We start from the raw sequence: 27188 nt of genomic DNA on the forward strand, positions 1-27188 counted from the left end.
ACAGGAGACAGACAGGTTAGCAGGACAAATAGAGAGACAGGCAGGTGAACAGGAGAGACAGGAGACAGATAGGTGAGTAGGACAAATAGAGAGACAGGGAGACAGACAGGTGAGCAGGACAGAAAGAGAGACAGGGAGACAGACAGGTGAGCAGGACAGAGAGAGAGTCAGACCTCTGACCCAGGCTCACTGAAAGGCTCACTGACCCAAGCCACACTGACACCAGCCAGCCTCAGGACAGCACTGCAACAACACAAGACACACAACACTGCCTCACACACAACACACAAGAGCTGAGCCCAAAACAGAGCCCCCTGAGCCAGCTGGTCCTGAGGCTCACCGACCTGAGCCACACCGACACTAACCAGCCTCAGGACAGCACTGCTAGTGCACCACAACCCAGACTCCACCACATCACAGCACAACACACACAACACACAACCAGCCTCAGGACAGCACTGCTAGAGCACCACAACCCAGACTCCACCACATCACAGCACAACACACAACACACAACCAGCCTCAGGACAGCACTGCTAGAGCACCACAACCCAGACTCCACCACATCACACACAACACACAACCAGCCTCAGGACAGCACTGCTAGAGCACCACAACCCAGACTCCATCACATCACAGCACAACACACACAACACACAACCAGCCTCAGGACAGCACTGCTAGAGCACCACAACCCAGACTCCATCACATCACAGCACAACACACACAACACACAACCAGCCTCAGGACAGCACTGCTAGAGCACCACAACCCAGACTCCACCACATCACAGCACAACACACACAACACACAACCAGCCTCAGGACAGCACTGCTAGAGCACCACAACCCAGACTCCACCACATCACAGCACAACACACACAACACACAACCAGCCTCAGGACAGCACTGCTAGAGCACCACAACCCAGACTCCACCACATCACAGCACAACACACACAACACACAACCAGCCTCAGGACAGCACTGCTAGAGCACCACAACCCAGACTCCACCACATCACAGCACAACACACAACCAGCCTCAGGACAGCACTGCTAGAGCACCACAACCCAGACTCCACCACATCACAGCACAACACACACAACACACAACCAGCCTCAGGACAGCACTGCTAGAGCACCACAACCCAGACTCCACCACATCACAGCACAACACAAACACACAACCAGCCTCAGGACAGCACTGCTAGAGCACCACAACTCAGACTCCACCACGTCACAGCACAACACACACAACACACAACCAGCCTCAGGACAGCACTGCTAGAGCACCACAACCCAGACTCCACCACATCACAGCACAACACAAACACACAACCAGCCTCAGGACAGCACTGCTAGAGCACCACAACCCAGACTCCACCACATCACAGCACAACACACACAACACACAACCAGCCTCAGGACAGCACTGCTAGAGCACCACAACCCAGACTCCATCACATCACAGCACAACACACAACCAGCCTCAGGACAGCACTGCTAGAGCACCACAACTCAGACTCAACCACATCACAGCACAACACACAACCAGCCTCAGGACAGCACTGCTAGAGCACCACAACCCAGACTCAACCACATCACAGCACAACACACACAACACACAACCAGCCTCAGGACAGCACTGCTAGAGCACCACAACCCAGACTCCACCACATCACAGCACAACACACAACACACAACCAGCCTCAGGACAGCACTGCTAGAGCACCACAACTCAGACTCCACCACATCACAGCACAACACACACAACACACAACCAGCCTCAGGACAGCACTGCTAGAGCACCACAACCCAGACTCCACCACATCACAGCACAACACACACAACACACAACCAGCCTCAGGACAGCACTGCTAGAGCACCACAACCCAGACTCCACCACATCACAGCACAGATCAAACAGCAATATCTCACACACTGGGACACACACACACAAACACAACACAAACTGGAATGCTACAGAACCCTAAACAGACAATACACACTAGCTGAATATTTGACCAAGATAAGAAACAACAAACAGAAACAGACCCTGACGAAGTACAGGCTCAGTGACCACAGCCTGGACACACACACTGGACACAGGCAGACCTGGCTGTCCAGAGAGGACAGGCTCAGTGACCACAGCCTGGACACACACACTGGACACAGGCAGACCTGGCTGTCCAGAGAGGACAGGCTCAGTGACCACAGCCTGGACACACACACTGGACACAGGCAGACCTGGCTGTCCAGAGAGGACAGGCTCAGTGACCACAGCCTGGACACACACACTGGACACAGGCAGACCTGGCTGTCCAGAGAGGACAGGCTCAGTGACCACAGCCCGGACATTCACACTGGACACAGGCAGACCTGGCTGCCCAGAGAGGACAGGCTCAGTGACCACAGCCTGGACACACACACTGGACACAGGCAGACCTGGCTGTCCAGAGAGGACAGGCTCAGTGACCACAGCCTGGACACACACACTGGACACAGGCAGACCTGGCTGTCCAGAGAGGACAGGCTCAGTGACCACAGCCCGGACATTCACACTGGACACAGGCAGACCTGGCTGTCCAGAGAGGACAGGCTGTGCTCCCACTGCCAGCGGGGAGAAATAGAGACAGAGGTGCACTTCCTACTGCACTGGGACAGATACTCTGGGATTAGAGAAACATTCTTCCCTAAACTCAGAAATCTAGTCCCAGAGTTCCCACACCTGCCAGAATCACAACGGGTCCCAATCCTACTGGGAGAGGGAGGAGGGAACTCAGTTGAACTGGCAGCCCAGTATGTGATCTCCTGTCCCAGCCTGAGGAACAGACAGTGAGCCTGTCTCTCAATAATAATAATACAGTGTGTGATCTCCTGTCCCAGCCTGAGGAACAGACAGTGAGCCTGTCTCTCAATAATAATAATACAGTGTGTGATCTCCTGTCCCAGTCTGAGGAACAGACAGTGAGCCTGTCTCTCAATAATAATAATACAGTGTGTGATCTCCTGTCCCAGCCTGAGGAACAGACAGTGAGCCCGTCTCTCAATAATAATAATACAGTGTGTGATCTCCTGTCCCAGCCTGAGGAACAGACAGTGAGCCCGTCTCTCAATAATAATAATACAGTGTGTGATCTCCTGTCCCAGCCTGAGGAACAGACAGTGAGCCTGTCTCTCAGTAATAATAATACAGTGTGTGATCTCCTGTCCCAGCCTGAGGAACAGACAGTGAGCCTGTCTCTCAATAATAATAATACAGTGTGTGATCTCCTGTCCCAGCCTGAGGAACAGACAGTGAGCCTGTCTCTCAATAATAATAATACAGTGTGTGATCTCCTGTCCCAGTCTGAGGAACAGACAGTGAGCCTGTCTCTCAATAATAATAATACAGTGTGTGATCTCCTGTCCCAGCCTGAGGAACAGACAGTGAGCCCGTCTCTCAATAATAATAGTACAGTGTGTGATCTCCTGTCCCAGCCTGAGGAACAGACAGTGAGCCCGTCTCTCAATAATAATAATACAGTGTGTGATCTCCTGTCCCAGCCTGAGGAACAGTGAGCCTGTCTCTCAATAATAATAATACAGTGTGTGATCTCCTGTCCCAGCCTGAGGAACAGACAGTGAGCCCGTCTCTCAATAATAATAATACAGTGTGTGATCTCCTGTCCCAGCCTGAGGAACAGTGAGCCTGTCTCTCAATAATAATAATACAGTGTGTGATCTCCTGTCCCAGCCTGAGGAACAGTGAGTCTGTCTCCCAATAATAATAATACAGTGTGTGATCTCCTGTCCCAGCCTGAGGAACAGACAGTGAGCCCGTCTCTCAATAATAATAATACAGTGTGTGATCTCCTGTCCCAGCCTGAGGAACAGACAGTGAGCCTGTCTCTCAATAATAATAATACAGTGTGTGATCTCCTGTCCCAGCCTGAGGAACAGTGAGCCTGTCTCTCAATAATAATAATACAGTGTGTGATCTCCTGTCCCAGCCTGAGGAACAGTGAGCCTGTCTCCCAAAAATGCTCAATGTTTACAGTATATATAAATATTTAATGACATGTCTCTGTTGTAAATGTCTGTAATATGTCTGTAGATTTTATTTTACTTTTATTTTTTGTTTTGTTTCGTGTAAATTTTATTATTTTTATTTGCTTTGGCAACACTGATTGTACCCATCGGTCATGCTAATAAAGCACCTTGAATTGAATTGACAGACAGGTGAGCAGGACAGAGAGAGAGAGACAGACGGGTGAAGAGACAGACCTGCAGGACAGCTGACCCAGGGCGGTGTGATTCGGGGAGCTCCAGGGACACAGACAGGAGCAGCAGCAGAGTCAGGCCTGGTGTTGAAACAGCCCATTTGGGCAGAGAGGAGGGAGGAGAGCAGGAAGAGGAGGTGAGACCCCCCTCTGTCCTCCACAGAGGGGGGTGGTCTACTCTCCAGGAACAGCCACACAAACACACTCACTGACACAGGTGTGAACCTGAGGCTGAGGAGACAGAGGGGAAAAACACAACACAAATCACAGACACACAACGCAGAGCGCCCGGAGGAATTCCTGGAGGAGGGGTAGGGAAGGCCGGGTGTCTGAGGAGGAGGGTGAGGCGGGGGGACAGGCGAGGCCAGGCCATCCGAGACGGGTGGGACAATGCAGGCCTTCGCCGGTCCCCCCTCCCTGTGGCTCGGTCCCCAGCCTGCAGCCCTGCAGAGGCATGCCTTCCCTGGCGGAGGTGGGGGAGCGTCCGGTCGCCGTCCGCACCCTCAGACGTGGACATGAGATCAGATCGCTGTACCGACCCCGGGGCCATTTCTCGCTACAACACACAGGGGAGACCGGGGAGGGGCGCACAGAGGGGTGAGGAACGAGACCAGGTCAGTACAGACTCTTCTCGAGGAGGAGGTTGGAGTCTGGATCTGAAGGAGACTCTCTGATGTCCTCGGGCAGAGAGAGTCCCAGAGCTTGGGGGCGCAGCAGGAGAAGGCCCTGTCACCCCTAGAGTGTGGACGGGCTTGGGGGACAGACAGGAGGGCGGAGTCAGAGGAGCGAAGGTTATATCAGATCAGATCGCTGTATCGGCCCGATACAGTCTCTTGCGTGAGGAATCTGTCTTCTCACAGCCCCCAGCTCGCTCTCCAGAGACACACACACACACACACACCTTGAGCCTTTCCCTCAAATAATAATAATATTAATAATAGTAAGGTGTGGAAATATTCTGTTCACTGTTTTTGGTTTGACAACACCGTAACTTGGATCATGTCAATAAGACTCTGAAGTTGAATTTGAGAGGAAGAGAATGAGGAAGAGAGAGAGACAGACGGATACAGAAAGAGGGAGAGAGAGAGAGAAAGAGACACACTGACTTCCTCCGTATCTCCAGGCCCTATCCCATATTCCCGTATTCCCTATTCTCGTTTTCCCATATCCCCTTATTCCAAGTGACTGAGCTCCAAGAGACTGTGTTTGACAGGATTTTATTTATCGAAGTTTACTGACAGAACACAGCAGAGAATTTCCCATGCTGACCTCTGACCCCGACCTCTGACCCCGGGGTCGTGACCTCCTGTTCCATCCAGGAGCCTGGGGCACCCCGCCCAGGGGTCCCGTGCCAGCGAGGCCGAGGCGATGACATCGCCAGCGTGCTCTGTCAGGGGGGGGGGGTGATGTCATCGGGGATGAGGTCATCGAAGGGCGAGGTCATCCGGTCAGAGGGTGGCGGGGGGTCGGGGGGTCGGGGGGTCGGGGGGTGGGCAGCTCTTCCGAAAGCACCGATTTCCCCGCGGCTCGGGGCGCTCGTTGCCGCCCCGGCTCAGCCCCAGTGGGCGTGGTGGTGGCGGGCGGCGGTCTCCAGGAAGTGGGCGTGGCTGGCGTACAGCCTGAGGGAGGAGTCCACGTCCACCCACGCCACCTGCCCGGCGTCGTCGCCCGCGTGCAGGGGGAGGCCACTGACGCTGTCTCCTGGCAACCACAGAAACGACAACGATGACCGAGCTCAGGGCCCCCACCTCCTGTCCGCAGGATCAGCAGCGACCCAGCCAGCACGGTCAGAGTCATAATCATAGTGACCAATGAGCTCACCTGTTTCATCGTGGAAGTTCACAGCTACTGTTTCCATCCAGGCATTGTCTGTGTTTCTGGGATCGTCTACGTAGCCTTTATACACCTGGAGAGTGAGAGAGACACAGCGAGGAAGAGAGTGAGTGTTTCTGGGATCGTCTACATAGCCTTTATACACCTGGAGGGAGAGAGAGAGACACAGCGAGGAAGAGAGTGAGTGTTTCTGGGATCGTCTACATAGCCTTTATACACCTGGAGAGAGAGTGAGAGAGATACACAGGGAGGTAGGGAGTGAGAGAGCGACAGAGCGAGGGAGGGACAGAGGTGAATGATCTCCGTGCTGGTTTGCTCTGACCTGCAGGCCAGGGCTGCTGAAGAGCTCTGTGATCCGCTGGCTCAGCCTGGCCCTCTCCTCCGAAGGCAAAGCCAGAGAGTTCAGAGCTTCTTCGGAAAACTCCCTCTGCAGAGTGGCCGACACCTTCTCCCCTGGGTCCACCATCCCCTGCACACATAGATGGACAGATGACCGCTGGCAGGGTCACTCCCCAGGTGTGGTCACTCTCCACAGACAGACAGGTGGACACACTGACCCCAGGTAAGGCCCACTCTCCGCAGTCCTTGCGCTTGATGGAAATGAACTGCAGCACCGGGAGGCCCGAGCTCGGGTCCGAGACCTGCTCCCCCTCCGCGTCCCTCTTCCACCTGCCCAGCGACACACAGACACACGCGCTCAGGAACTACACATCCCAGCAGGCCGAGGCAGGGGAGACTACAATACCCAGCGTGCATCAGCGGTGCACACTGGGACCTGGAGCCACCAGCCCGATGTCACGCCGAGCTCCGAGCCCTCCCTCTGTGACGCAGCGCGGGTCTAGACCGATGGCGGGCAGGCCTGGAGATGCCCTTTCGTCTGTCCCCTCGTCTGTATCGGCTCTCCGTCCAGTCACACACGCGGACTGCTGAATGGCCTCTGGTCACGGCTCGGATCGAGTCCGGTTTCTGTTCTGGGCAGCGGAGAGCTGTCTCTGTGGCTCCGGACCTGCGCCTAGGGCTGGAGGGTTGCCGGTTCGAATCCCACGGCCGGCAGAGGAATCCTACTCCACTGGGGCCCCTGCACAAGGCCCCTGCACCCCAGCTGCTCCAGGGGTGCTGTATATATGTCTGACCCTGCGCTCTGACCCCCAGCTCCTCTCTCCCTGTGTGTGTGTGTGTGTGTGTCTCCTGGAGAGCGAGCTGGGGGCTGTGGGAAGACAGATTCCTCATGCAAGAGACTGTATCTGGCCGACACAGTGATCTGATCTGATAGCTCGCATACAGCATCTTTCTGGACGCCCCGCTGGTGGTGGGGATCCCCTCCAGCAGCAGCAGTGTGGAGCCCCACCAGTCCTGTACAATGTCTGACCCTGCGCTCTGACCCCCAGCTCCTCTCTCCCTGTGTGTGTGTCTCCTGGAGACCAGGCTCAGAGACAGTTTTTACCCCCGACTATCAAACTGTTAAACTGCCAGCCTTGTGTGGCACTTTGCCTGTTGTCTCTGTCTTTCTTTTCTTACACAATTGTATTGCTGTTGTTTCCTGTGCTGCTTACCGTCTGAGAGCTACTGTGGCTAAACAGCATTTCGCTACACCCTAGACCTGTGTGCGAGAATCACGCCAATAAACTGGGACTTGAACTCAGTCAAGAAGCACAGAAAAGACTCCATTTCCCAGGCTGCACTTGGGCCCCGCCCCGTTGAGGAACTGTGGGTAAAACGGAGATCTGGGAGGCGCAGTCTCCCAGCCCACCTGGTGACGATGGGGTCAGCTGCGTGGTTGGGGCCCCAGCGGCCCAGCAGCCCTCGGCCTGCGAGGCCGGTTCGTCCGCGCGGGTTCCTGGGGACGGAGAGGGGAGGGGGGCTCAGACAGGCGGAGAACCGGGACGACAGCCGGACGCGCGGAAAACGGCGCGGTACACCCGGAGACACTCACAGCGGCTGGCCGTCCTGCACCCCATAGACCTGCTCGTGACTCCGTCTGTCCACTGAGCCGTCCAGAGCATTGAACTGAGGAGAGAAGGACCTGAGAGACACAGGGGTCAATACACACATGAACACTGCACTGAGAGAGAGAGGGGTTAATACAGACACACTGACTGGACACTCCAGTACATTAACACTGCACTGAGAGAGAGAGGGGTTAATACACACACACTGACTGGACACTCCAGTACATTAACACTGCACTGAGAGAGAGAGAGGGGTTAATACACACACACTGACTGGACACTCCAGTACATTAACACTGCACTGAGAGAGAGAGAGGGGTTAATACAGACACACTGACTGGACACTGCAGTACATTAACACTACACTGAGAGAGAGGGGTTAATACACACACACTGACTGGACACTCCAGTACATTAACACTGCACTGAGAGAGAGGGGTTAATACACACACACTGACTGGACACTCCAGTACATTAACACTGCACTGAGAGAGAGGGGTTAATACACACACACTGACTGGACACTCCAATACATTAACACTGCACTGAGAGAGAGAGGGGTTAATACACACACTGACTGGACACTCCAGTAAATTAACACTGTACTGAGAGAGAGGGGTTCATACACACACTGACTGGACACTCCAGTACATTAACACTGCACTGAGAGAGAGAGGGGTTAATACACACACACTGACTGGACACTCCAGGACATGAACACTGCACTGAGAGAGAGAGGGGGGTTAATACAGACACACTGACTGGACACTCCAGTACATGAACACTGCACTGAGAGAGAGAGAGGGGGGTTCATACAGACACACTGACTGGACACTCCAGTACATCAACACTGCACTGAGAGAGAGAGGGATTCATACACACACACTGACTGGACACTCCAGTACATGAACACTGCACTGAGAGAGAGAGGGGTTAATACAGACACACTGACTGGACACTCCAATACATTAACACTGTACTGAGAGAGAGGGGTTCATACACACACTGACTGGACACTCCAGTACATTAACACTGCACTGAGAGAGAGAGGGGTTAATACACACACACTGACTGGACACTCCAGTACATTAACACTGCACTGAGAGAGAGAGGGGTTAATACACACACACTGACTGGACACTCCAGTACATTAACACTGCACTGAGAGAGAGAGAGGGGTTAATACAGACACACTGACTGGACACTCCAGTACATTAACACTGCACTGAGAGAGAGAGGGGTTAATACACACACACTGACTGGACACTCCAGTACATTAACACTGCACTGAGAGAGAGGGGTTAATACACACACACTGACTGGACACTCCAGTACATTAACACTGCACTGAGAGAGAGAGGGGTCAATACAGACACACTGACTGGACACTCCAGTACATTAACACTGCACTGAGAGAGAGAGAGGGGTTAATACACACACTGACTCTCACCCAATCTCTGGGTCGGCCCAGACTGGTTGTTTCAGCACAGTGGGCGCGGTGTAGGTGGGGGGGCTGTACTGGGGCCACTCTCGGTCCCAGGGCACATGCTGGTCCGGCACTGGGAGTCGCTGGACCTCGGACCCTGGGTACAGCGGGCAGCGCGCCTGGACATGGACAGGGGGCTCCGACATCGTCCACTTCCTGGACAGCCCACTGCTCAGACTGGGAGAGCTGGTGTGGGAGACTGGAGCGAAGGACTGGGGCAAACAGGCCCGGGGGGCTGTAGCTCTGGGGCAGAACAGAGCACTGGAGAGACTGGAGAGAGGAGAGAGAGGAAGAGACAGGAGAGAGGAGAGAGAGAGGGAGTGAGGGAGAGACTGGAGAGAGGAGAGAGAGAGAGGGAGTGAGGAAGAGACAGGAGAGAGGAGAGAGAGGGAGTGAGGGAGAGACAGGAGAGAGGAGAGAGAGGGAGTGAGGGAGAGACAGGAGAGAGGAGAGAGAGAGAGGGAGTGAGGGAGAGACAGGAGAGAGGAGAGAGAGGGAATGAGGGAGAGACAGGAGAGAGGAGAGAGAGGGAGTGAGGGAGAGACAGGAGAGAGGAGAGAGAGGGAGTGAGGGAGAGACAGGAGAGAGGAGAGAGAGGGAATGAGGAAGAGACAGGGGAGAGAGGAGAGGGAGAATGAGGAAGAGACAGGGGAGAGGGGAGAGAGGGAGTGAGGAAGAGACAGGGGAGAGGAGAGGGAGAATGAGGAAGAGACAGGGGAGAGAGGAGAGGGAGAATGAGGAAGAGACAGGGGAGAGAGAGAGGAGAGGGGGAGTGAGGGAGAGACAGGGGAGAGAGAGAGGAGAGGGGGAGTGAGGGAGAGACAGGAGACAGGGGAGAGAGAGAGGAGAGGGGGAGTGAGGGAGAGACAGGAGACAGGAGAGAGGGAGAAGGAGAGAGGAGAGAGGGAGACAGGAGACAGGAGACACAGTGCTGTGACTCCGGGATCACACACAGCTGTGTGACCTCAGCGCTTCAGCGCCCCGCCCCGCCCTGCGCTCCCTGGAGACGAGAGTCGCTCTCTAACTGCGATCGGCTCCTGTCACACCGCCGCCGGCCCACAGCTCCCCCGGACCGGCACCGGCTCCGGGTCGGGACCCCTGTGTCGGGGAGACCTCTCTCCCTCACAGAGCCGGGCCGGCACCGGCTCCGGGTCGGGACCCCTGTGTCGAGGCGACCGCGGCGCTCAGACACACAACAATCCGGCTTTTCCTCAGAAAGCAGTCGCATCGCGACGTGACAACAACACACCCCACACGCCGCCGTGTCCGGTACCTGGTCCCGGTCGAGCACGGTGCGTAGCGAAGTCCCAGGAGTGCGAAAGCGATCCGGATCGGCCCAGCCCAGCGGACACCTGACTGCAGCATTCCACGCCCGGGAGACCAGTAACTAGGAAGTGCTCCAGCCAACGGGATACACCAGTTTCTCGTGACGTCATTATCCTGCGACCCCCCCCCCCCCCCCGACCTCTTCAGCCGCCATCTTGGTTAGGGAAGTTTCGATATCCCGTGCTTTTCCTTTCATTTACAGTTGTATATGAATTCTTATATCATAATAAAACTATACGTATTTTGAATGAAATAAAACGTATGTAATTGTAGTTCTTTTCCAGCCAATTCTATTTAGCTGCACAGGGAAGAGGAGTGACTCCAGCGTGCTTCATGATGAAACGATGTCCAAAAATACACACCTCTGCGGTCCGGTTGTTTTCTCTAGAGACGACTCTTAGAAAAGACAGTCACAACACACAATTACAGACGTGCCAGCAGCCAGGTCACCCTGCAGCTCCCAGCTCCCAGCCCACTGGAGCCCAGCAGGGGGCGCTCTCACCCAGCTCACAGCCCACTGGAGCCCAGCAGGGGGAGCCTGGGCAGTACCTGGAGGGGAGACTCCTGGGAGAGGGGTGAGTGGGGCCAGCAGGGGGCGCTCTCTCCCTGCGCTCTGTATGTTTATCTTTGTGTCTCTTGTCCTGCTGTGTGTGTTTATTACCGAGGGATTCTCTGTGATCTCCACTCTCTCACTGTGTCTCCTGTCCTGCTGTGTGTGTTTATTACTGAGGGAGTCTCTGTGATCTCCTCTCTCTCTCTCACTGTGTCTCCTGTCCTGCTGTGTGTGTTTATTACTGAGGGAGTCTCTGTGATCTCCTCTCTCTCACTGTGTCTCCTGTCCTGCTGTGTGTGTTTATTACTGAGGGAGTCTCTGTGATCTCCTCTCTCTCTCACTATGTCTCCTGTCCTGCTGTGTGTGTTTATCACTGAGGGAGTCTCTGTGATCTCCTCTCTCTCTCACTGTGTCTCCTGTCCTGCTGTGTGTGTTTATTACTGAGGGATTCTCTGTGATCTCCACTCTCTCACTGTGTCTCCTGTCCTGCTGTGTGTGTTTATTACTGAGGGAGTCTCTGTGATCTCCTCTCTCTCTCACTATGTCTCCTGTCCTGCTGTGTGTGTTTATCACTGAGGGAGTCTCTGTGATCTCCTCTCTCTCTCTCACTGTGTCTCCTGTCCTGCTGTGTGTGTGTATCACTGAGGGAGTCTCTGTGATCTCTCTCTCACTGTGTCTCCTGTCCTGTTGTGTTTATTACTAAGGGAGTCTCTGTGATCTCCTCTCTCTCACTGTCTCCTGTCCTGCTGTGTGTGTTTATTACTGAGGGACTCTCTGTGATCTCCTCTCTCTCTCTCACTGTGTCTCCTGTCCTGCTGTGTGTTTATTACTGAGGGAGTCTCTGTGATCTCCTCTCTCTCACTGTGTCTCCTGTCCTGTTGTGTGTGTTTATTACTGAGGGACTCTCTGTGATCTCCTCTCTCTCTCTCACTGTGTCTCCTGTCCTGCTGTGTGTGTTTATTACTGAGGGAGTCTCTGTGATCTCCTCTCTCTCTCACTGTGTCTCCTGTCCTGCTGTGTGTTTATTACTGAGGGAGTCTCTGTGATCTCCTCTCTCTCACTGTGTCTTCTGTCCTGCTGTGTGTTTATTACTGAGGGAGTCTCTGTGATCTCCTCTCTCTCTCTCACTGTGTCTCCTGTCCTGCTGTGTGTGTGTATCACTGAGGGAGTCTCTGTGATCTCTCTCTCACTGTGTCTCCTGTCCTGTTGTGTTTATTACTAAGGGAGTCTCTGTGATCTCCTCTCTCACTGTCTCCTGTCCTGCTGTGTGTGTTTATTACTGAGGGACTCTCTGTGATCTCCTCTCTCTCTCTCACTGTGTCTCCTGTCCTGCTGTGTGTTTATTACTGAGGGAGTCTCTGTGATCTCCTCTCTCTCACTGTGTCTCCTGTCCTGTTGTGTGTGTTTATTACTGAGGGACTCTCTGTGATCTCCTCTCTCTCTCTCACTGTGTCTCCTGTCCTGCTGTGTGTGTTTATTACTGAGGGAGTCTCTGTGATCTCCTCTCTCTCTCACTGTGTCTCCTGTCCTGCTGTGTGTTTATTACTGAGGGAGTCTCTGTGATCTCCTCTCTCTCACTGTGTCTCCTGTCCTGCTGTGTGTTTATTACTGAGGGACTCTCTGTGATCTCCTCTCTCTCACTGTGTCTCCTGTCCTGTTGTGTGTGGTTATTACTGAGGGAGTCTCTGTGATGTCCTCTCTCCCTGTGTCTCCCGTCCTCCTGTGTAGACAGATTAAAACACACAGCGGACAGAAAGATCAGAACAAGAGTCATGATTTTTATTTTTGTTCATTGTTTCAGTCAGGCTGAACACTCTTACAATAGTCTTCTTAAATAAAGTGACTTTCCCAGCGATAACAACTGAAGTACAAACATTAACAAAAGGACAAATTAAAAGAAACAATACAAAAAGATGACAATAATAATTACAATAAAAGAAAGGTAATATACTGTAGTTAAAAAACCCAAACTCGTCTGCATGACGTGAAATGTGGATGGACACAGTTTGGCAGAAAACGATAGACAGGCGAGGTCTCTGATGTCACATCCTGTCTGTGGGCTGAGGACTTCCTGTCTTGAAAAGGACGAGTGATGAAACTCATGCTGATTGGCTGCCGGGAGAGAGCCAGGGGGTCGGAGGGGCGGGGTTCTCAGCAGAAGGTGGCTCCGCCCCCCTGTAGTGGCCAGTCTGCAGCCCCCCCTCACTTGTCCGTAAAGACCCGTCTGTCTGCGAGAGACGGAAACAGCGATCAGGGACGGCAAGGGGGAGAGACAGACGCACACGCCCCAGACAGAGAGACAGACAGGACAGGCAGCAGATCAGACTCCCTGACAGACAGACAGACAGACAGACAGACAGACAGGACAGGCAGCAGATCAGACTCCCTGACAGACAGACAGGACAAGAGACAGACAGGACAGGCAGCAGATCAGACTCCCTGACAGACAGACAGGACAAGAGACAGACAGGACAGGCAGCAGATCAGACTCCCTGACAGGAAGACTGACAGACAGACAGGACAAGAGACAGACAGGACAGGCAGCAGATCAGACTCCCTGACAGACAGACAGGACAAGAGACAGACAGGACAAGAGACAGACAGGACAGCCAGCAGATCGGACTCCCTGACAGACAGACAGGACAGGCAGCAGATCAGACTCCTTGACAGGAAGACTGACCGACAGACAGACAGAACAAGAGACAGACAGGACAGGCAGCAGATCAGACTCCTTGACAGGAAGACTGACCGACAGACAGACAGAACAAGAGACAGACAGGACAGGCAGCAGATCAGACTCCTTGACAGGAAGACTGACCGACAGACAGACAGAACAAGAGACAGACAGGACAGGCAGCAGATCAGACTCCCTGACAGACAGACAGGACAGGCAGCAGATCAGACTCCCTGACAGACAGACAGGACAAGAGACAGACAGGACAGCCAGCAGATCGGACTCCTTGACAGACAGACAGACAGACAGACAGACAGACAGACAGACAGACAGACAGACAGACAGACAGACACTGACCCCTCTCTCTTCCTCCAGCTAGTCTTCGCCGGCCTTCATGCCTCTCACCGGGCCCTGGTTCCGCATCTACGGGTCAGACAAAGCCGGGGGTCAGAGCAGGGGAGGGCCAGAACCGCGGGGGGCGGCCCGGCGACAGCACGCGGGGCTGGGGGGGCAGTACCTGGTCCAGCTCCCTCTGCGTCTCCTCCTCCATCCTCCGGATGTCCTCCATGGACAGCTCCACCCAGCGGTCAATCCAGCAGAACAGCTGTCTGTGAAAGTTGTTGAAGAGACGCTTCTCCTGCTACTGGGAGGGAGAGCGAGGGGGGGGGGTTAATTCGGACAGGAAGCAGCAGCTGGACGCGCGGGTGGGGGGGGGGGAGTCGGTGCGTCTCTGACCTTGTGGATGAATTTCTCCACCCTGCCCTGCAGTCCCCACCAGCGGAAGTGGACAGTGACCAGCTTGTAGGCAGTCATGTGGGGCCAGTCACTAGTGTACAGCTCCTTCTACACAGAGAGAGAGAGAGGGGTTAATACACACACACTGACTGGACACTCCAGTACATTAACACTGCACTGAGAGAGAGAGGGGTTAATACACACACACTGACTGGACACTCCAGTACATGAACACTGCACTGAGAGAGAGAGGGGTTAATACACACACACTGACTGGACACTCCAGTACATGAACACTGCACTGAGAGAGAGAGGGGTTAATACACACACATTGACTGGACACTCCAGTACATTAACACTGCACTGAGAGAGAGAGGGGTTAATACACACACATTGACTGGACACTCCAGTACATTAACACTGCACTGAGAGAGAGAGGGGTTAATACAGACACACTGACTGGACACTCCAGTACATTAACACTCGGTGTTAGTACACAGACACACTGACTGGACACTCCAGTACATTAACACTGCACTGAGAGAGAAAGGGGTTAATACAGACACACTGACTGGACACTCCAGTACATTAACACTGCACTGAGAGAGAGGGGTTAATACACACACACACTGACTGGACACTCCAGTACATTAACACTGCACTGAGAGAGAGAGGGGTTAATACAGACACACTGACTGGACACTCCAGTACATTAACACTGCACTGAGAGAGAAAGGGGTTAATACAGACACACTGACTGGACACTCCAGTACATTAACACTGCACTGAGAGAGAGAGGGGTTAATACACACACACACTGACTGGACACTCCAGTACATTAACACTGCACTGAGAGAGAGAGGGGTTAATACAGACACAATGTACTGGACACTCCAGCACAGTAACACTGCACTGAGAGACAGGTGGGATATTACCTTCCAAGCCGGCCCCAGAGGTCCCCTCCCTGTCTTCTCTGAGTGAAAGGTTGAAGGATCTTCGTCTGGCTTGTAGTCCTGTTGGCGGACAGACAGACAGAGAGAGAGACGCCTGTCACACCCACCTCCCAGTACGCCAGTCTCACACCCCCCAGTACGCCAGTCACACCCACCCCCCAGTACGCCAGTCACACCCACCCTCCAGTACGCCAGTGACACACACTCACCTCGTCTGACACTTCAGCGCGGTCGGCAATATCGACAGGAAGGACCTCCACCTCCTCCCACGTCTCTGGGGGAAGACCGTGGACCTGAGGGGGGGGGGGGGGGGTTAATACAGTCTCACAGAACCCCCAGCAGCCCTGGGGTACACACAGATAAACCTGCTACACCCTGCCAAGCACGGCTAAGGCAGTTACGCCTTCTGACACACTGCGATTGTGTCTCTCACTTACGTTCTCGCTGGTGCCCATGTCCGGCTTGTGCCAGGTCTCTATCTTGATGAAGAAGTCATCCTTCATATATTCGTTCTTCAGAGAGAGAGAGAGAACGTGTCAGCTCACACCCTCTCCGAGCACAGCGAGCACTCAACACCGGCGCCCCACCCACAGACTGACACTGGCACACACAGGCAGCCACCAACACGCACAACATCACTGACGGAGAGGCACACAGCGTCTTACCGTGACAACTTCAGACAGGACACAGCGCCAAGCCATAGAAGGGAGAAGAAACACACATTAAGAAATCAACACGTTTCGCACCCAGGAGTTCAAAACACAGACCCTAATACAGACCCCAGAGACACTCCTCACACAGAGAGATGAACACAGACCCCAATACAGACCCCAGAGACACTCCTCACACAGAGAGATGAACACAGACCCCAGAGACACTCCTCACACAGAGAGATGAACACAGACCCCAATACAGACCCCAGAGACACTCCTCACACAGAGAGATGAACACAGACCCCAGAGACACTCCTCACACAGAGAGATGAACACAGACCCTAATACAGACCCCAGAGACACTCCTCACACAGAGAGATGAACACAGACCCCAATACAGACCCCAGAGACACTCCTCACACAGAAAGATGAATACAGACCCTAATACAGACCCCAGAGACACTCCTCACACAGAGAGATGAACACAGACCCTAATACAGACCCCAGAGAGACTCCTCACACAGAGATGGACACAGACCCTAATACAGACCCCAGAGACACTCCTCACAGAGAGATGAACACAAACCCTAATACAGACCCCAGAGACACTCCTCATACAGAGAGATGAACACAGACCCTAATACAGACCCCAGAGACACTCCTCACACAGAGAGATCAATACAGACCCCAGAGACACTCCTCACACAGAGAGATGAACACAGACCCTAATACAGACCCCAGAGACACTCCTCACACAGAGAGATGAACACAGACCCTAATACAGACCCCAGAGACACTCCTCACACAGAGAGATGAATACAGACCCTAATACAGACCCCAGAGACACTCCTCACACAGAGAGATCAATACAGACCCTAATACAGACCCCAGAGACACTCCTCACACAGAGAGATCAATACAGACCCCAGAGACACTCCTCACACAGAGAGATGAACACAGACCCTAATACAGACCCCAGAGACACTCCTCACACAGAGATGAATACAGACCCTAATACAGACCCCAGAGACACTCCTCACACAGAGAGATCAATACAGACCCCAGAGACACTCCTCACACAGAGAGATGAATACAGACCCCAGAGACGCTCCTCACACAGAGAGATGAATACAGACCCGAGAGACACTCCTCACACAGAGAGATGAACACAGACCCTCATACAGACCCCAGAGACACTCCTCACACAGAGAGATGAATACAGACCCTAATACAGACCCCAGAGACGCTCCTCACACAGAGAGATGAATACAGACCCCAGAGACGCTCCTCACACAGAGAGATGAACACAGACCCCAGAGACGCTCCTCACACAGAGAGATGAACACAGACCCCAGAGACACTCCTCACACACAAAGAGATGAACACAGACCCTAATACAGACCCCAGAGACACTCCTCACACAGAGAGATGAATACAGACCCTAATACAGACCCCAGAGACACTCCTCACACAGAGAGATGAACACAGACCCTAATACAAACCCCAGAGACACTCCTCACACAGAGAGATGAATACAGACCCTAATACAGACCCCAGAGACACTCCTCACACAGAGAGATGAACACAGACCCTAATACAGACCCCAGAGACACTCCTCACACAGAGAGATGAACACAGACCCTAATACAGACCCCAGAGACACTCCTCACACAGAGAGATGAACACAGACCCTAATACAGACCCTAGAGACACTCCTCACACAGAGAGATGAATACAGACCCTAATACAGACCCAGAGACACTCCTCACACAGAGAGATGAACACAGACCCTAATACAGACCCCAGAGACACTCCTCACACAGAGAGATGAACACAGACCCTAATACAGACCCCAGAGACACTCCTCACACAGAGAGATGAACACAGACCCTAATACAGACCCTAGAGACACTCCTCACACAGAGAGATGAATACAGACCCTAATACAGACCCAGAGACACTCCTCACACAGAGAGATGAACACAGACCCTAATACAGACCCCAGAGACACTCCTCACACAGAGAGATGAACACAGACCCTAATACAGACCCCAGAGACACTCCTCACACAGAGAGATGAACACAGACCCTAATACAGACCCCGGAGACACTCCTCACACAGAGAGATGAACACAGACCCTAATACAGACCCTAGAGACACTCCTCACACAGAGAGATGAACACAGACCCTAATACAGACCCCAGAGACACTCCTCACACAGAGAGATGAACACAGACCCTAATACAGACCCCAGAGACACTCCTCACACAGAGAGATGAACACAGACCCTAATACAGACCCTAGAGACACTCCTCACACAGAGAGATGAATACAGACCCTAATACAGACCCAGAGACACTCCTCACACAGAGAGATGAATACAGACCCCAGAGACACTCCTCACACAGAGAGATCAATACAGACCCCAGAGACACTCCTCACACAGAGAGATGAACACAGACCCTAATACAGACCCCAGAGACACTCCTCACACAGAGAGATGAACACAGACCCTAATACAGACCCCAGAGACACTCCTCACACAGAGAGATGAACACAGACCCTAATACAGACCCCAGAGACACTCCTCACACAGAGAGATGAATACAGACCCTAATACAGACCCCAGAGACACTCCTCACACAGAGAGATCAATACAGACCCTAATACAGACCCCAGAGACACTCCTCACACAGAGAGATCAATACAGACCCCAGAGACACTCCTCACACAGAGAGATGAACACAGACCCTAATACAGACCCCAGAGACACTCCTCACACAGAGATGAATACAGACCCTAATACAGACCCCAGAGACACTCCTCACACAGAGAGATCAATACAGACCCCAGAGACACTCCTCACACAGAGAGATGAATACAGACCCCAGAGACGCTCCTCACACAGAGAGATGAATACAGACCCGAGAGACACTCCTCACACAGAGAGATGAACACAGACCCTCATACAGACCCCAGAGACACTCCTCACACAGAGAGATGAATACAGACCCTAATACAGACCCCAGAGACGCTCCTCACACAGAGAGATGAATACAGACCCCAGAGACGCTCCTCACACAGAGAGATGAACACAGACCCCAGAGACGCTCCTCACACAGAGAGATGAACACAGACCCCAGAGACACTCCTCACACACAAAGAGATGAACACAGACCCTAATACAGACCCCAGAGACACTCCTCACACAGAGAGATGAATACAGACCCTAATACAGACCCCAGAGACACTCCTCACACAGAGAGATGAACACAGACCCTAATACAGACCCCAGAGACACTCCTCACACAGAGAGATGAACACAGACCCTAATACAGACCCCAGAGACACTCCTCACACAGAGAGATGAACACAGACCCTAATACAGACCCTAGAGACACTCCTCACACAGAGAGATGAATACAGACCCTAATACAGACCCAGAGACACTCCTCACACAGAGAGATGAACACAGACCCTAATACAGACCCCAGAGACACTCCTCACACAGAGAGATGAACACAGACCCTAATACAGACCCCAGAGACACTCCTCACACAGAGAGATGAACACAGACCCTAATACAGACCCTAGAGACACTCCTCACACAGAGAGATGAATACAGACCCTAATACAGACCCAGAGACACTCCTCACACAGAGAGATGAACACAGACCCTAATACAGACCCCAGAGACACTCCTCACACAGAGAGATGAACACAGACCCTAATACAGACCCCAGAGACACTCCTCACACAGAGAGATGAACACAGACCCTAATACAGACCCCGGAGACACTCCTCACACAGAGAGATGAACACAGACCCTAATACAGACCCTAGAGACACTCCTCACACAGAGAGATGAACACAGACCCTAATACAGACCCCAGAGACACTCCTCACACAGAGAGATGAACACAGACCCTAATACAGACCCCAGAGACACTCCTCACACAGAGAGATGAACACAGACCCTAATACAGACCCTAGAGACACTCCTCACACAGAGAGATGAATACAGACCCTAATACAGACCCAGAGACACTCCTCACACAGAGAGATGAATACAGACCCCAGAGACACTCCTCACACAGAGAGATCAATACAGACCCCAGAGACACTCCTCACACAGAGAGATGAACACAGACCCTAATACAGACCCCAGAGACACTCCTCACACAGAGAGATGAACACAGACCCTAATACAGACCCCAGAGACACTCCTCACACAGAGAGATGAACACAGACCCTAATACAGACCCCAGAGACACTCCTCACACAGAGAGATGAATACAGACCCTAATACAGACCCCAGAGACACTCCTCACACAGAGATGAATACAGACCCTAATACAGACCCCAGAGACACTCCTCACACAGAGAGATCAATACAGACCCCAGAGACACTCCTCACACAGAGAGATGAATACAGACCCCAGAGACGCTCCTCACACAGAGAGATGAATACAGACCCGAGAGACACTCCTCACACAGAGAGATGAACACAGACCCTCATACAGACCCCAGAGACACTCCTCACACAGAGAGATGAATACAGACCCTAATACAGACCCCAGAGACGCTCCTCACACAGAGAGATGAATACAGACCCCAGAGACGCTCCTCACACAGAGAGATGAACACAGACCCCAGAGACGCTCCTGACACAGAGAGATGAACACAGACCCCAGAGACACTCCTCACACACAAAGAGATGAACACAGACCCTAATACAGACCCCAGAGACACTCCTCACACAGAGAGATGAATACAGACCCTAATACAGACCCCAGAGACACTCCTCACACAGAGAGATGAACACAGACCCTAATACAAACCCCAGAGACACTCCTCACACAGAGAGATGAATACAGACCCTAATACAGACCCCAGAGACACTCCTCACACAGAGAGATGAACACAGACCCTAATACAGACCCCAGAGACACTCCTCACACAGAGAGATGAACACAGACCCTAATACAGACCCCAGAGACACTCCTCACACAGAGAGATGAACACAGACCCTAATACAGACCCTAGAGACACTCCTCACACAGAGAGATGAATACAGACCCTAATACAGACCCAGAGACACTCCTCACACAGAGAGATGAACACAGACCCTAATACAGACCCCAGAGACACTCCTCACACAGAGAGATGAACACAGACCCTAATACAGACCCCAGAGACACTCCTCACACAGAGAGATGAACACAGACCCTAATACAGACCCCAGAGACACTCCTCACACAGAGAGATGAACACAGACCCTAATACAGACCCCAGAGACACTCCTCACACAGAGAGATGAACACAGACCCTAATACAGACCCCGGAGACACTCCTCACACAGAGAGATGAACACAGACCCTAATACAGACCCTAGAGACACTCCTCACACAGAGAGATGAACACAGACCCTAATACAGACCCCAGAGACACTCCTCACACAGAGAGATGAACACAGACCCTAATACAGACCCCAGAGACACTCCTCACACAGAGAGATGAACACAGACCCTAATACAGACCCAGAGACACTCCTCACACAGAGAGATGAACACAGACCCTAATACAGACCCCAGAGACACTCCTCACACAGAGAGATGAATACAGACCCTAGAGACACTCCTCACACAGAGAGATGAACACAGACCCTAATACAGACCCCAGAGACACTCCTCACACAGAGAGATGAACACAGACCCTAATACAGACCCCGGAGACACTACTTATTGTTTTGTTTACTGAATGATAATAGGAGAGAGGACAAGAGAGCTGTGCTGCGTGATACTGACTCGTGCGGCAGTAGGGATAGGCGTTCCAGGCTTTCTCATGGAAAACCAGGGCTCCCTCTGGCGCAAACATCTGGATGAAGCTGGGAACCTTACTGAGAGCACGAGAGAGGGAGAGAGCGAGAGAGAGAGCGAGAGGTTAAGACGGACACACGGGCTGTGACAAAGAGAACGAGGACAGTTTGTTATGGTGTATCCTAGCTGATCCATCCATCAGTTTTCACTCCGATCTGGGGGGGGGGGGGTGGCATCCGAATTCAACTCATTCAGTCTCAGTTCAGTTCATCTCTACAGAGTTCAAGTTCACCGCCATCATACTCGTACCCAGGACTGTGGTCTGATGAAAGGCAATTTAGCCACAGTAGCTCTCAGACGGTAAGCAGCACAGGAAACAACAACAATACAATTGTGTAAGAAAAGAAAGACAGAGACAACAGGCAAAGTGCGACACAACAACAGGAAACAGGCACTGTGCACAACAGCAGGAGTTGTGCAAAATCACACGTCATCAGAATGAAAAGGATGTGAAATTATGGGGAGTGAAGGTCTTGACCTGTGAGGCACAGGCAGGTGTCAGTGTGATGAAGAGAGAGGCACTGTGAGGTTCAGAGGCTGGGAGTTGAACAGTTTGACAGCGCGGGGGTAAACACCGTCTCCGAGTCTGGTAGTCCGGGCCCGGATGCTCCAGTATAGCGCCTTTCACGCTGATAAAAGCTGAAAACTGGGCCGCTTATACCCAGGAGGCAGGCTGACAGCAGGAAGCAGGAAGTGGCAGCGCCCTCCGCTCGTCCGCAATTCAATTCACCTTCATATAGCGCCTTCCACCGCAGGGTTGCCCCCAAGGCGCTGGACAGGAGCCGTGCGACAGGACACGACCTCACAGTGCAGCAAGGGGAGCGAGGCCAGCAGACGACGGAGGAGAGGCACCAAAGACTCCTCTGGAAGGAGGGAAAAACCGAAACCTCTGGGGGGGTCGGCGGCCCGCTGGGCTCCGCGGCTCTCTGCGGACTGCCGAGCTCCCCACCCCGTCGCGGAGGGGCGGCTCCGCGGCCGCCGCTGGTATCCGCGACCCCGGGGGCGCAGATCGACCGGAAGATCTCGCCCCGGCTGCGTGCGGCAGGAGGGGACCGGGAGACTGACCTGTGAATGTGGTAGATCTTGTGGGTGTACTGTCCCCTCTCCCCCTCCTTCTCGTACGGCTCGTTCCTCAGCACCTCGATCCCCTCTCCCCCCCCAGTGTTGTTCTTACTGGCCTCAGCCACTGAATACAGCTGACCGACCTGATACTGGGAGAGAGAGAGAGGGGTTCATACAGACACACTGACTGGACACTCCAGTACATTAACACTGCACTGAGAGAGAGAGAGGGGTTAATACACACACACTGACTGGACACTCCAGTACATTAACACTGCACTGAGAGAGAGGGGGGTTAATACACACACACTGACTGGACACCCCAGTACATTAACACTGCACTGAGAGAGAGAGAGGGGTTAATACACACACACTGACTGGACACTCCAGTACATTAACACTGCACTGAGAGAGAGAGGGGTTAATACACACACACTGACTGGACACTCCAGTACATTAACACTGCACTGAGAGAGAGAGGGGTTAATACACACGCACTGACTGGACACTCCAGTACATTAACACTGCACTGAGAGAGAGAGGGGTTAATACACACACACTGACTGGACACTCCAGTACATGAACACTGCACTGAGAGAGAGGGGTTAATACAGACACACTGACTGGACACTCCAGTACATTAACACTGCACTGAGAGAGAGAGGGGTTAATACAGACACACTGACTGGACACTCCAGTACATGAACACTGCACTGAGAGAGAGAGAGGGGTTAATACAGACACACTGACTGGACACTCCAGTACATTAACACTGCACTGAGAGAGAGAGAGGGGTTAATACAGACACACTGACTGGACACTCCAGTACATTAACACTGCACTGAGAGAGAGAGGGGTTAATACACACACTGACTGGACACTCCAGTACATTAACACTGCACTGAGAGAGAGAGGGGTTAATACAGACACACTGACTGGACACTCCAGTACATTAACACTGCACTGAGAGAGAGAGGGGTTAATACACACACACTGACTGGACACTCCAGTACACTAACACTGCACTGAGAGAGAGAGAGGGGTTAATACACACACACTGACTGGACAATCCAGTACATTAACACTGCACTGAGAGAGAGGGGTTAATACAGACACACTGACTGGACACTCCAGTACATTAACACTGCACTGAGAGAGAGGGGGGTTAATACACACACACTGACTGGACACTCCAGTACATGAACACTGCACTGAGAGAGAGGGGTTAATACAGACACACTGACTGGACACTCCAGTACATTAACACTGCACTGAGAGAGAGAGGGGTTAATACAGACACACTGACTGGACACTCCAGTACATGAACACTGCACTGAGAGAGAGAGAGGGGTTAATACAGACACACTGACTGGACACTCCAGTACATTAACACTGCACTGAGAGAGAGAGAGGGGTTAATACAGACACACTGACTGGACACTCCAGTACATTAACACTGCACTGAGAGAGAGAGGGGTTAATACACACACTGACTGGACACTCCAGTACATTAACACTGCACTGAGAGAGAGAGGGGTTAATACAGACACACTGACTGGACACTCCAGTACATTAACACTGCACTGAGAGAGAGAGGGGTTAATACAGACACACTGACTGGACACTCCAGTACATTAACACTGCACTGAGAGAGAGAGGGGTTAATACACACACACTGACTGGACACTCCAGTACACTAACACTGCACTGAGAGAGAGAGAGGGGTTAATACACACACACTGACTGGACAATCCAGTACATTAACACTGCACTGAGAGAGAGGGGTTAATACAGACACACTGACTGGACACTCCAGTACATTAACACTGCACTGAGAGAGAGAGGGGTTAATACAGACACACTGACTGGACACTCCAGTATATGAACACTGCACTGAGAGAGAGAGAGGGGTTAATACACACACACTGACTGGACAATCCAGTACATTAACACTGCACTGAGAGAGAGAGAGGGGTTAATACACACACACTGACTGGACACTCCAGTACATTAACACTGCACTGAGAGAGAGAGAGGGGGGTTCATACAGACACACTGAGAGAGAGAGGGGTTAATTCAGACTCTTACCTCCTCTACAGAACATGGCAGTAGGACTCGGCTGTGGAGAGGAGGAGGAGAGAGATGAATTATTCGAATACCCAGAACGATTTCTGTTCCGAAAAGGTTTAAGAAATAACTAGAAATAAACGGATGCACACGAGGCAGAAAAGCAAGCCAAGCGATGTTAAAATAACAATAAATCAGGGAAAACAAGAGGCCATCGGGCTGCTGTACGAGTGGCCCCGACCCGGGGCATCTCTCGCTGAGAAGACGCCATCAGGCGCGTGGCTCCGATGGACCGGCGCCACGGTCGCATCATGCGAGTTCAGGAGTCGTGCAGTTTGACACGATTGACTGGGATTTTCAACGGTCCTTACTATTCTTTAATGAGCACCATCACGGATGGACGCGTCCTCCTGTGTGCCGGAAGCTGGGAACGCCGGCTGACTCAGGGAGATGACGTGACGTCACACGGGCGCGCCGCCGCGCTGCGTCCCGGTGCGCCGAGGCCGCCATGATGGTGAGGTCAGCATGGTACTGTTGCACGTCCCCGGAGAGATTATTATTATTATTATTATTATTATTATTATTATTATTATAAATATAAATGTATTGCACAGGTCCCTGGCATATATTGCCCCAAAACAGTTTTAAACGGGAAAAAGAAAAAGAGCAGATGTTGCAGTTTACTGCTCAGTCCAGAAACAGGTCCCTGTCAGTGTTGCCTCTGCCCAGACGCAAGGTGGCAACATCGACATTGAATCTTATCTTGAACAACTCTATCTTGTGCTGTGACTCTCTTAGCGGTTAAATATATAATTACACCGAGTTTATTAATTATTTTTTTTAAATAACTTGTAAGGACCCTGTCCTTGGTTTATTCCCTGGTGAAAAGAAAAACACAGCGTGTCGGCCGTGGAGCCTTCTTCAGGTGTGAGCAGCTACCCGCCTGAACTACCCCTGTCCTTGGTGTTGTGAGCACAAACAGGGCGTTCGTGTACACCACCATGTTAAAGGCGCTTCTCCTGCTGGACACAAACATGACTACCGCGCAGAGTGCGTTACACCTCCGTGTGCTTCAGAGAAGCTACAAATGCGTTTAAGTTGTACTCAGGTTCCTCAGAAAGATCAAAAACTACCCTCGGAGAACGGGTTTACAAAAACATCTCTCAGCATACAAACTGATTTCTTAATGCGAGCCCCCAATTGTAGTATTTATAATAATAATAATAATAATCTTTATTTTATATAGCGCCTTTAAAGGTGGCTTCTCAAAGCGCTTTACAGAATGACAACAATAATAAATAAGAAGACTACACCAGATAAGACACAATGACAACACACAGAGCAGACCGGGGAGGGGCGCACAGAGGGGTGAGGAACGAGACCAGGTCAGTACAGACTCTTCTCGAGGAGGAGGTTGGAGTCTGGATCTGAAGGAGACTCTCTGATATCCTCGGGCAGAGAGAGTCCCAGAGCTTGGGGGCGCAGCAGGAGAAGGCCCTGTCACCCCTAGAGTGTGGACGGGCTTGGGGGACAGACAGGAGAGCAGAGTCAGAGGAGCGAAGGTTGTGAGGTGGGGAGTAGGGCGATAGTAGCTCAGACAGGTACTGAGGTGGAGAGCCATGCAGAGTCTTATAGGTGAGCAGGAGGATTTTAAAGTCCACACGGAATTTGACTGGAAGCCAGTGCAGGGACTCCAGGACAGGAGTGATGTGATCACTTGCACTAGACCTGGTCAGGATTCTGGCTGCTGAATTG

The 27188-nt window shown here is 52.4% G+C and overlaps 2 protein-coding genes across 3 annotated transcripts; both read right to left on the reverse strand.

Annotated features, from left to right (window-relative positions):
• Positions 1-5463: 5463 nt before the first annotated feature.
• nudt9 (nudix (nucleoside diphosphate linked moiety X)-type motif 9) lies at positions 5464-10912 on the reverse strand. 2 transcript variants are annotated; one of them, XM_088917971.1, is made up of 8 exons: positions 10804-10912; positions 9495-9800; positions 8029-8118; positions 7846-7932; positions 6653-6764; positions 6418-6564; positions 6084-6168; positions 5464-5963 (listed from the first exon to the last, which is right to left on the reverse strand). In XM_088917971.1, exons 1-8 carry the CDS (start codon positions 10893-10895, stop codon positions 5815-5817), a joined length of 1068 nt encoding a protein of 355 aa, XP_088774097.1. In that variant the 5' UTR covers positions 10896-10912; the 3' UTR covers positions 5464-5814. The 2 variants fall into 2 exon arrangements, with proteins under 2 accessions (XP_088774097.1, XP_088774096.1); XM_088917970.1 differs by having other exon boundaries at positions 10780-10907.
• A 2262-nt stretch (positions 10913-13174) lies between these two features.
• Positions 13175-25872, reverse strand: pitpnbl (phosphatidylinositol transfer protein, beta, like). Its single transcript, XM_088915331.1, has 12 exons — positions 25805-25872; positions 25455-25485; positions 23370-23515; positions 22233-22324; positions 16437-16444; positions 16209-16283; positions 15981-16064; positions 15754-15831; positions 14819-14926; positions 14601-14723; positions 14441-14506; positions 13175-13637 (listed from the first exon to the last, which is right to left on the reverse strand). The coding sequence occupies exons 1-11, from the start codon at positions 25822-25824 to the stop codon at positions 14459-14461; spliced, it is 813 nt and encodes a 270-aa protein (XP_088771457.1). The 5' UTR covers positions 25825-25872; the 3' UTR covers positions 13175-13637; positions 14441-14458.
• Between the last annotated feature and the right edge of the window lie 1316 nt (positions 25873-27188).

This window comes from Atractosteus spatula, chromosome 5, assembly GCF_055471065.1.
Source record: "Atractosteus spatula isolate fAtrSpa1 chromosome 5, fAtrSpa1.hap1, whole genome shotgun sequence".
Lineage (NCBI taxonomy): Eukaryota > Metazoa > Chordata > Actinopteri > Semionotiformes > Lepisosteidae > Atractosteus > Atractosteus spatula.

Excerpts from the sequence above, each read along its gene's own strand:
- nudt9 (XM_088917970.1), bottom strand. The coding sequence starts at position 10,895 with ATGCTGCAGTCAGGTGTCCGCTGGGCTGGGCCGATCCGGATCGCTTTC. Across the intron at positions 6,565-6,652 it reads GAGAGTGGGCCTTACCTGGG|GGGATGGTGGACCCAGGGGA; the intron begins GTCAGTGTGTCC and ends CTATGTGTGCAG. Across the intron at positions 5,964-6,083 it reads GAACTTCCACGATGAAACAG|GAGACAGCGTCAGTGGCCTC; the intron begins GTGAGCTCATTG and ends TGTGGTTGCCAG.
- pitpnbl (XM_088915331.1), bottom strand. The coding sequence starts at position 25,824 with ATGGTGCTCATTAAAGAATA. Across the intron at positions 15,832-15,980 it reads GCGCTGAAGTGTCAGACGAG|GACTACAAGCCAGACGAAGA; the intron begins GTGAGTGTGTGT and ends GTCCGCCAACAG. Across the intron at positions 14,927-15,753 it reads CTCTGGGGCCGGCTTGGAAG|AAGGAGCTGTACACTAGTGA; the intron begins GTAATATCCCAC and ends CTCTCTGTGTAG.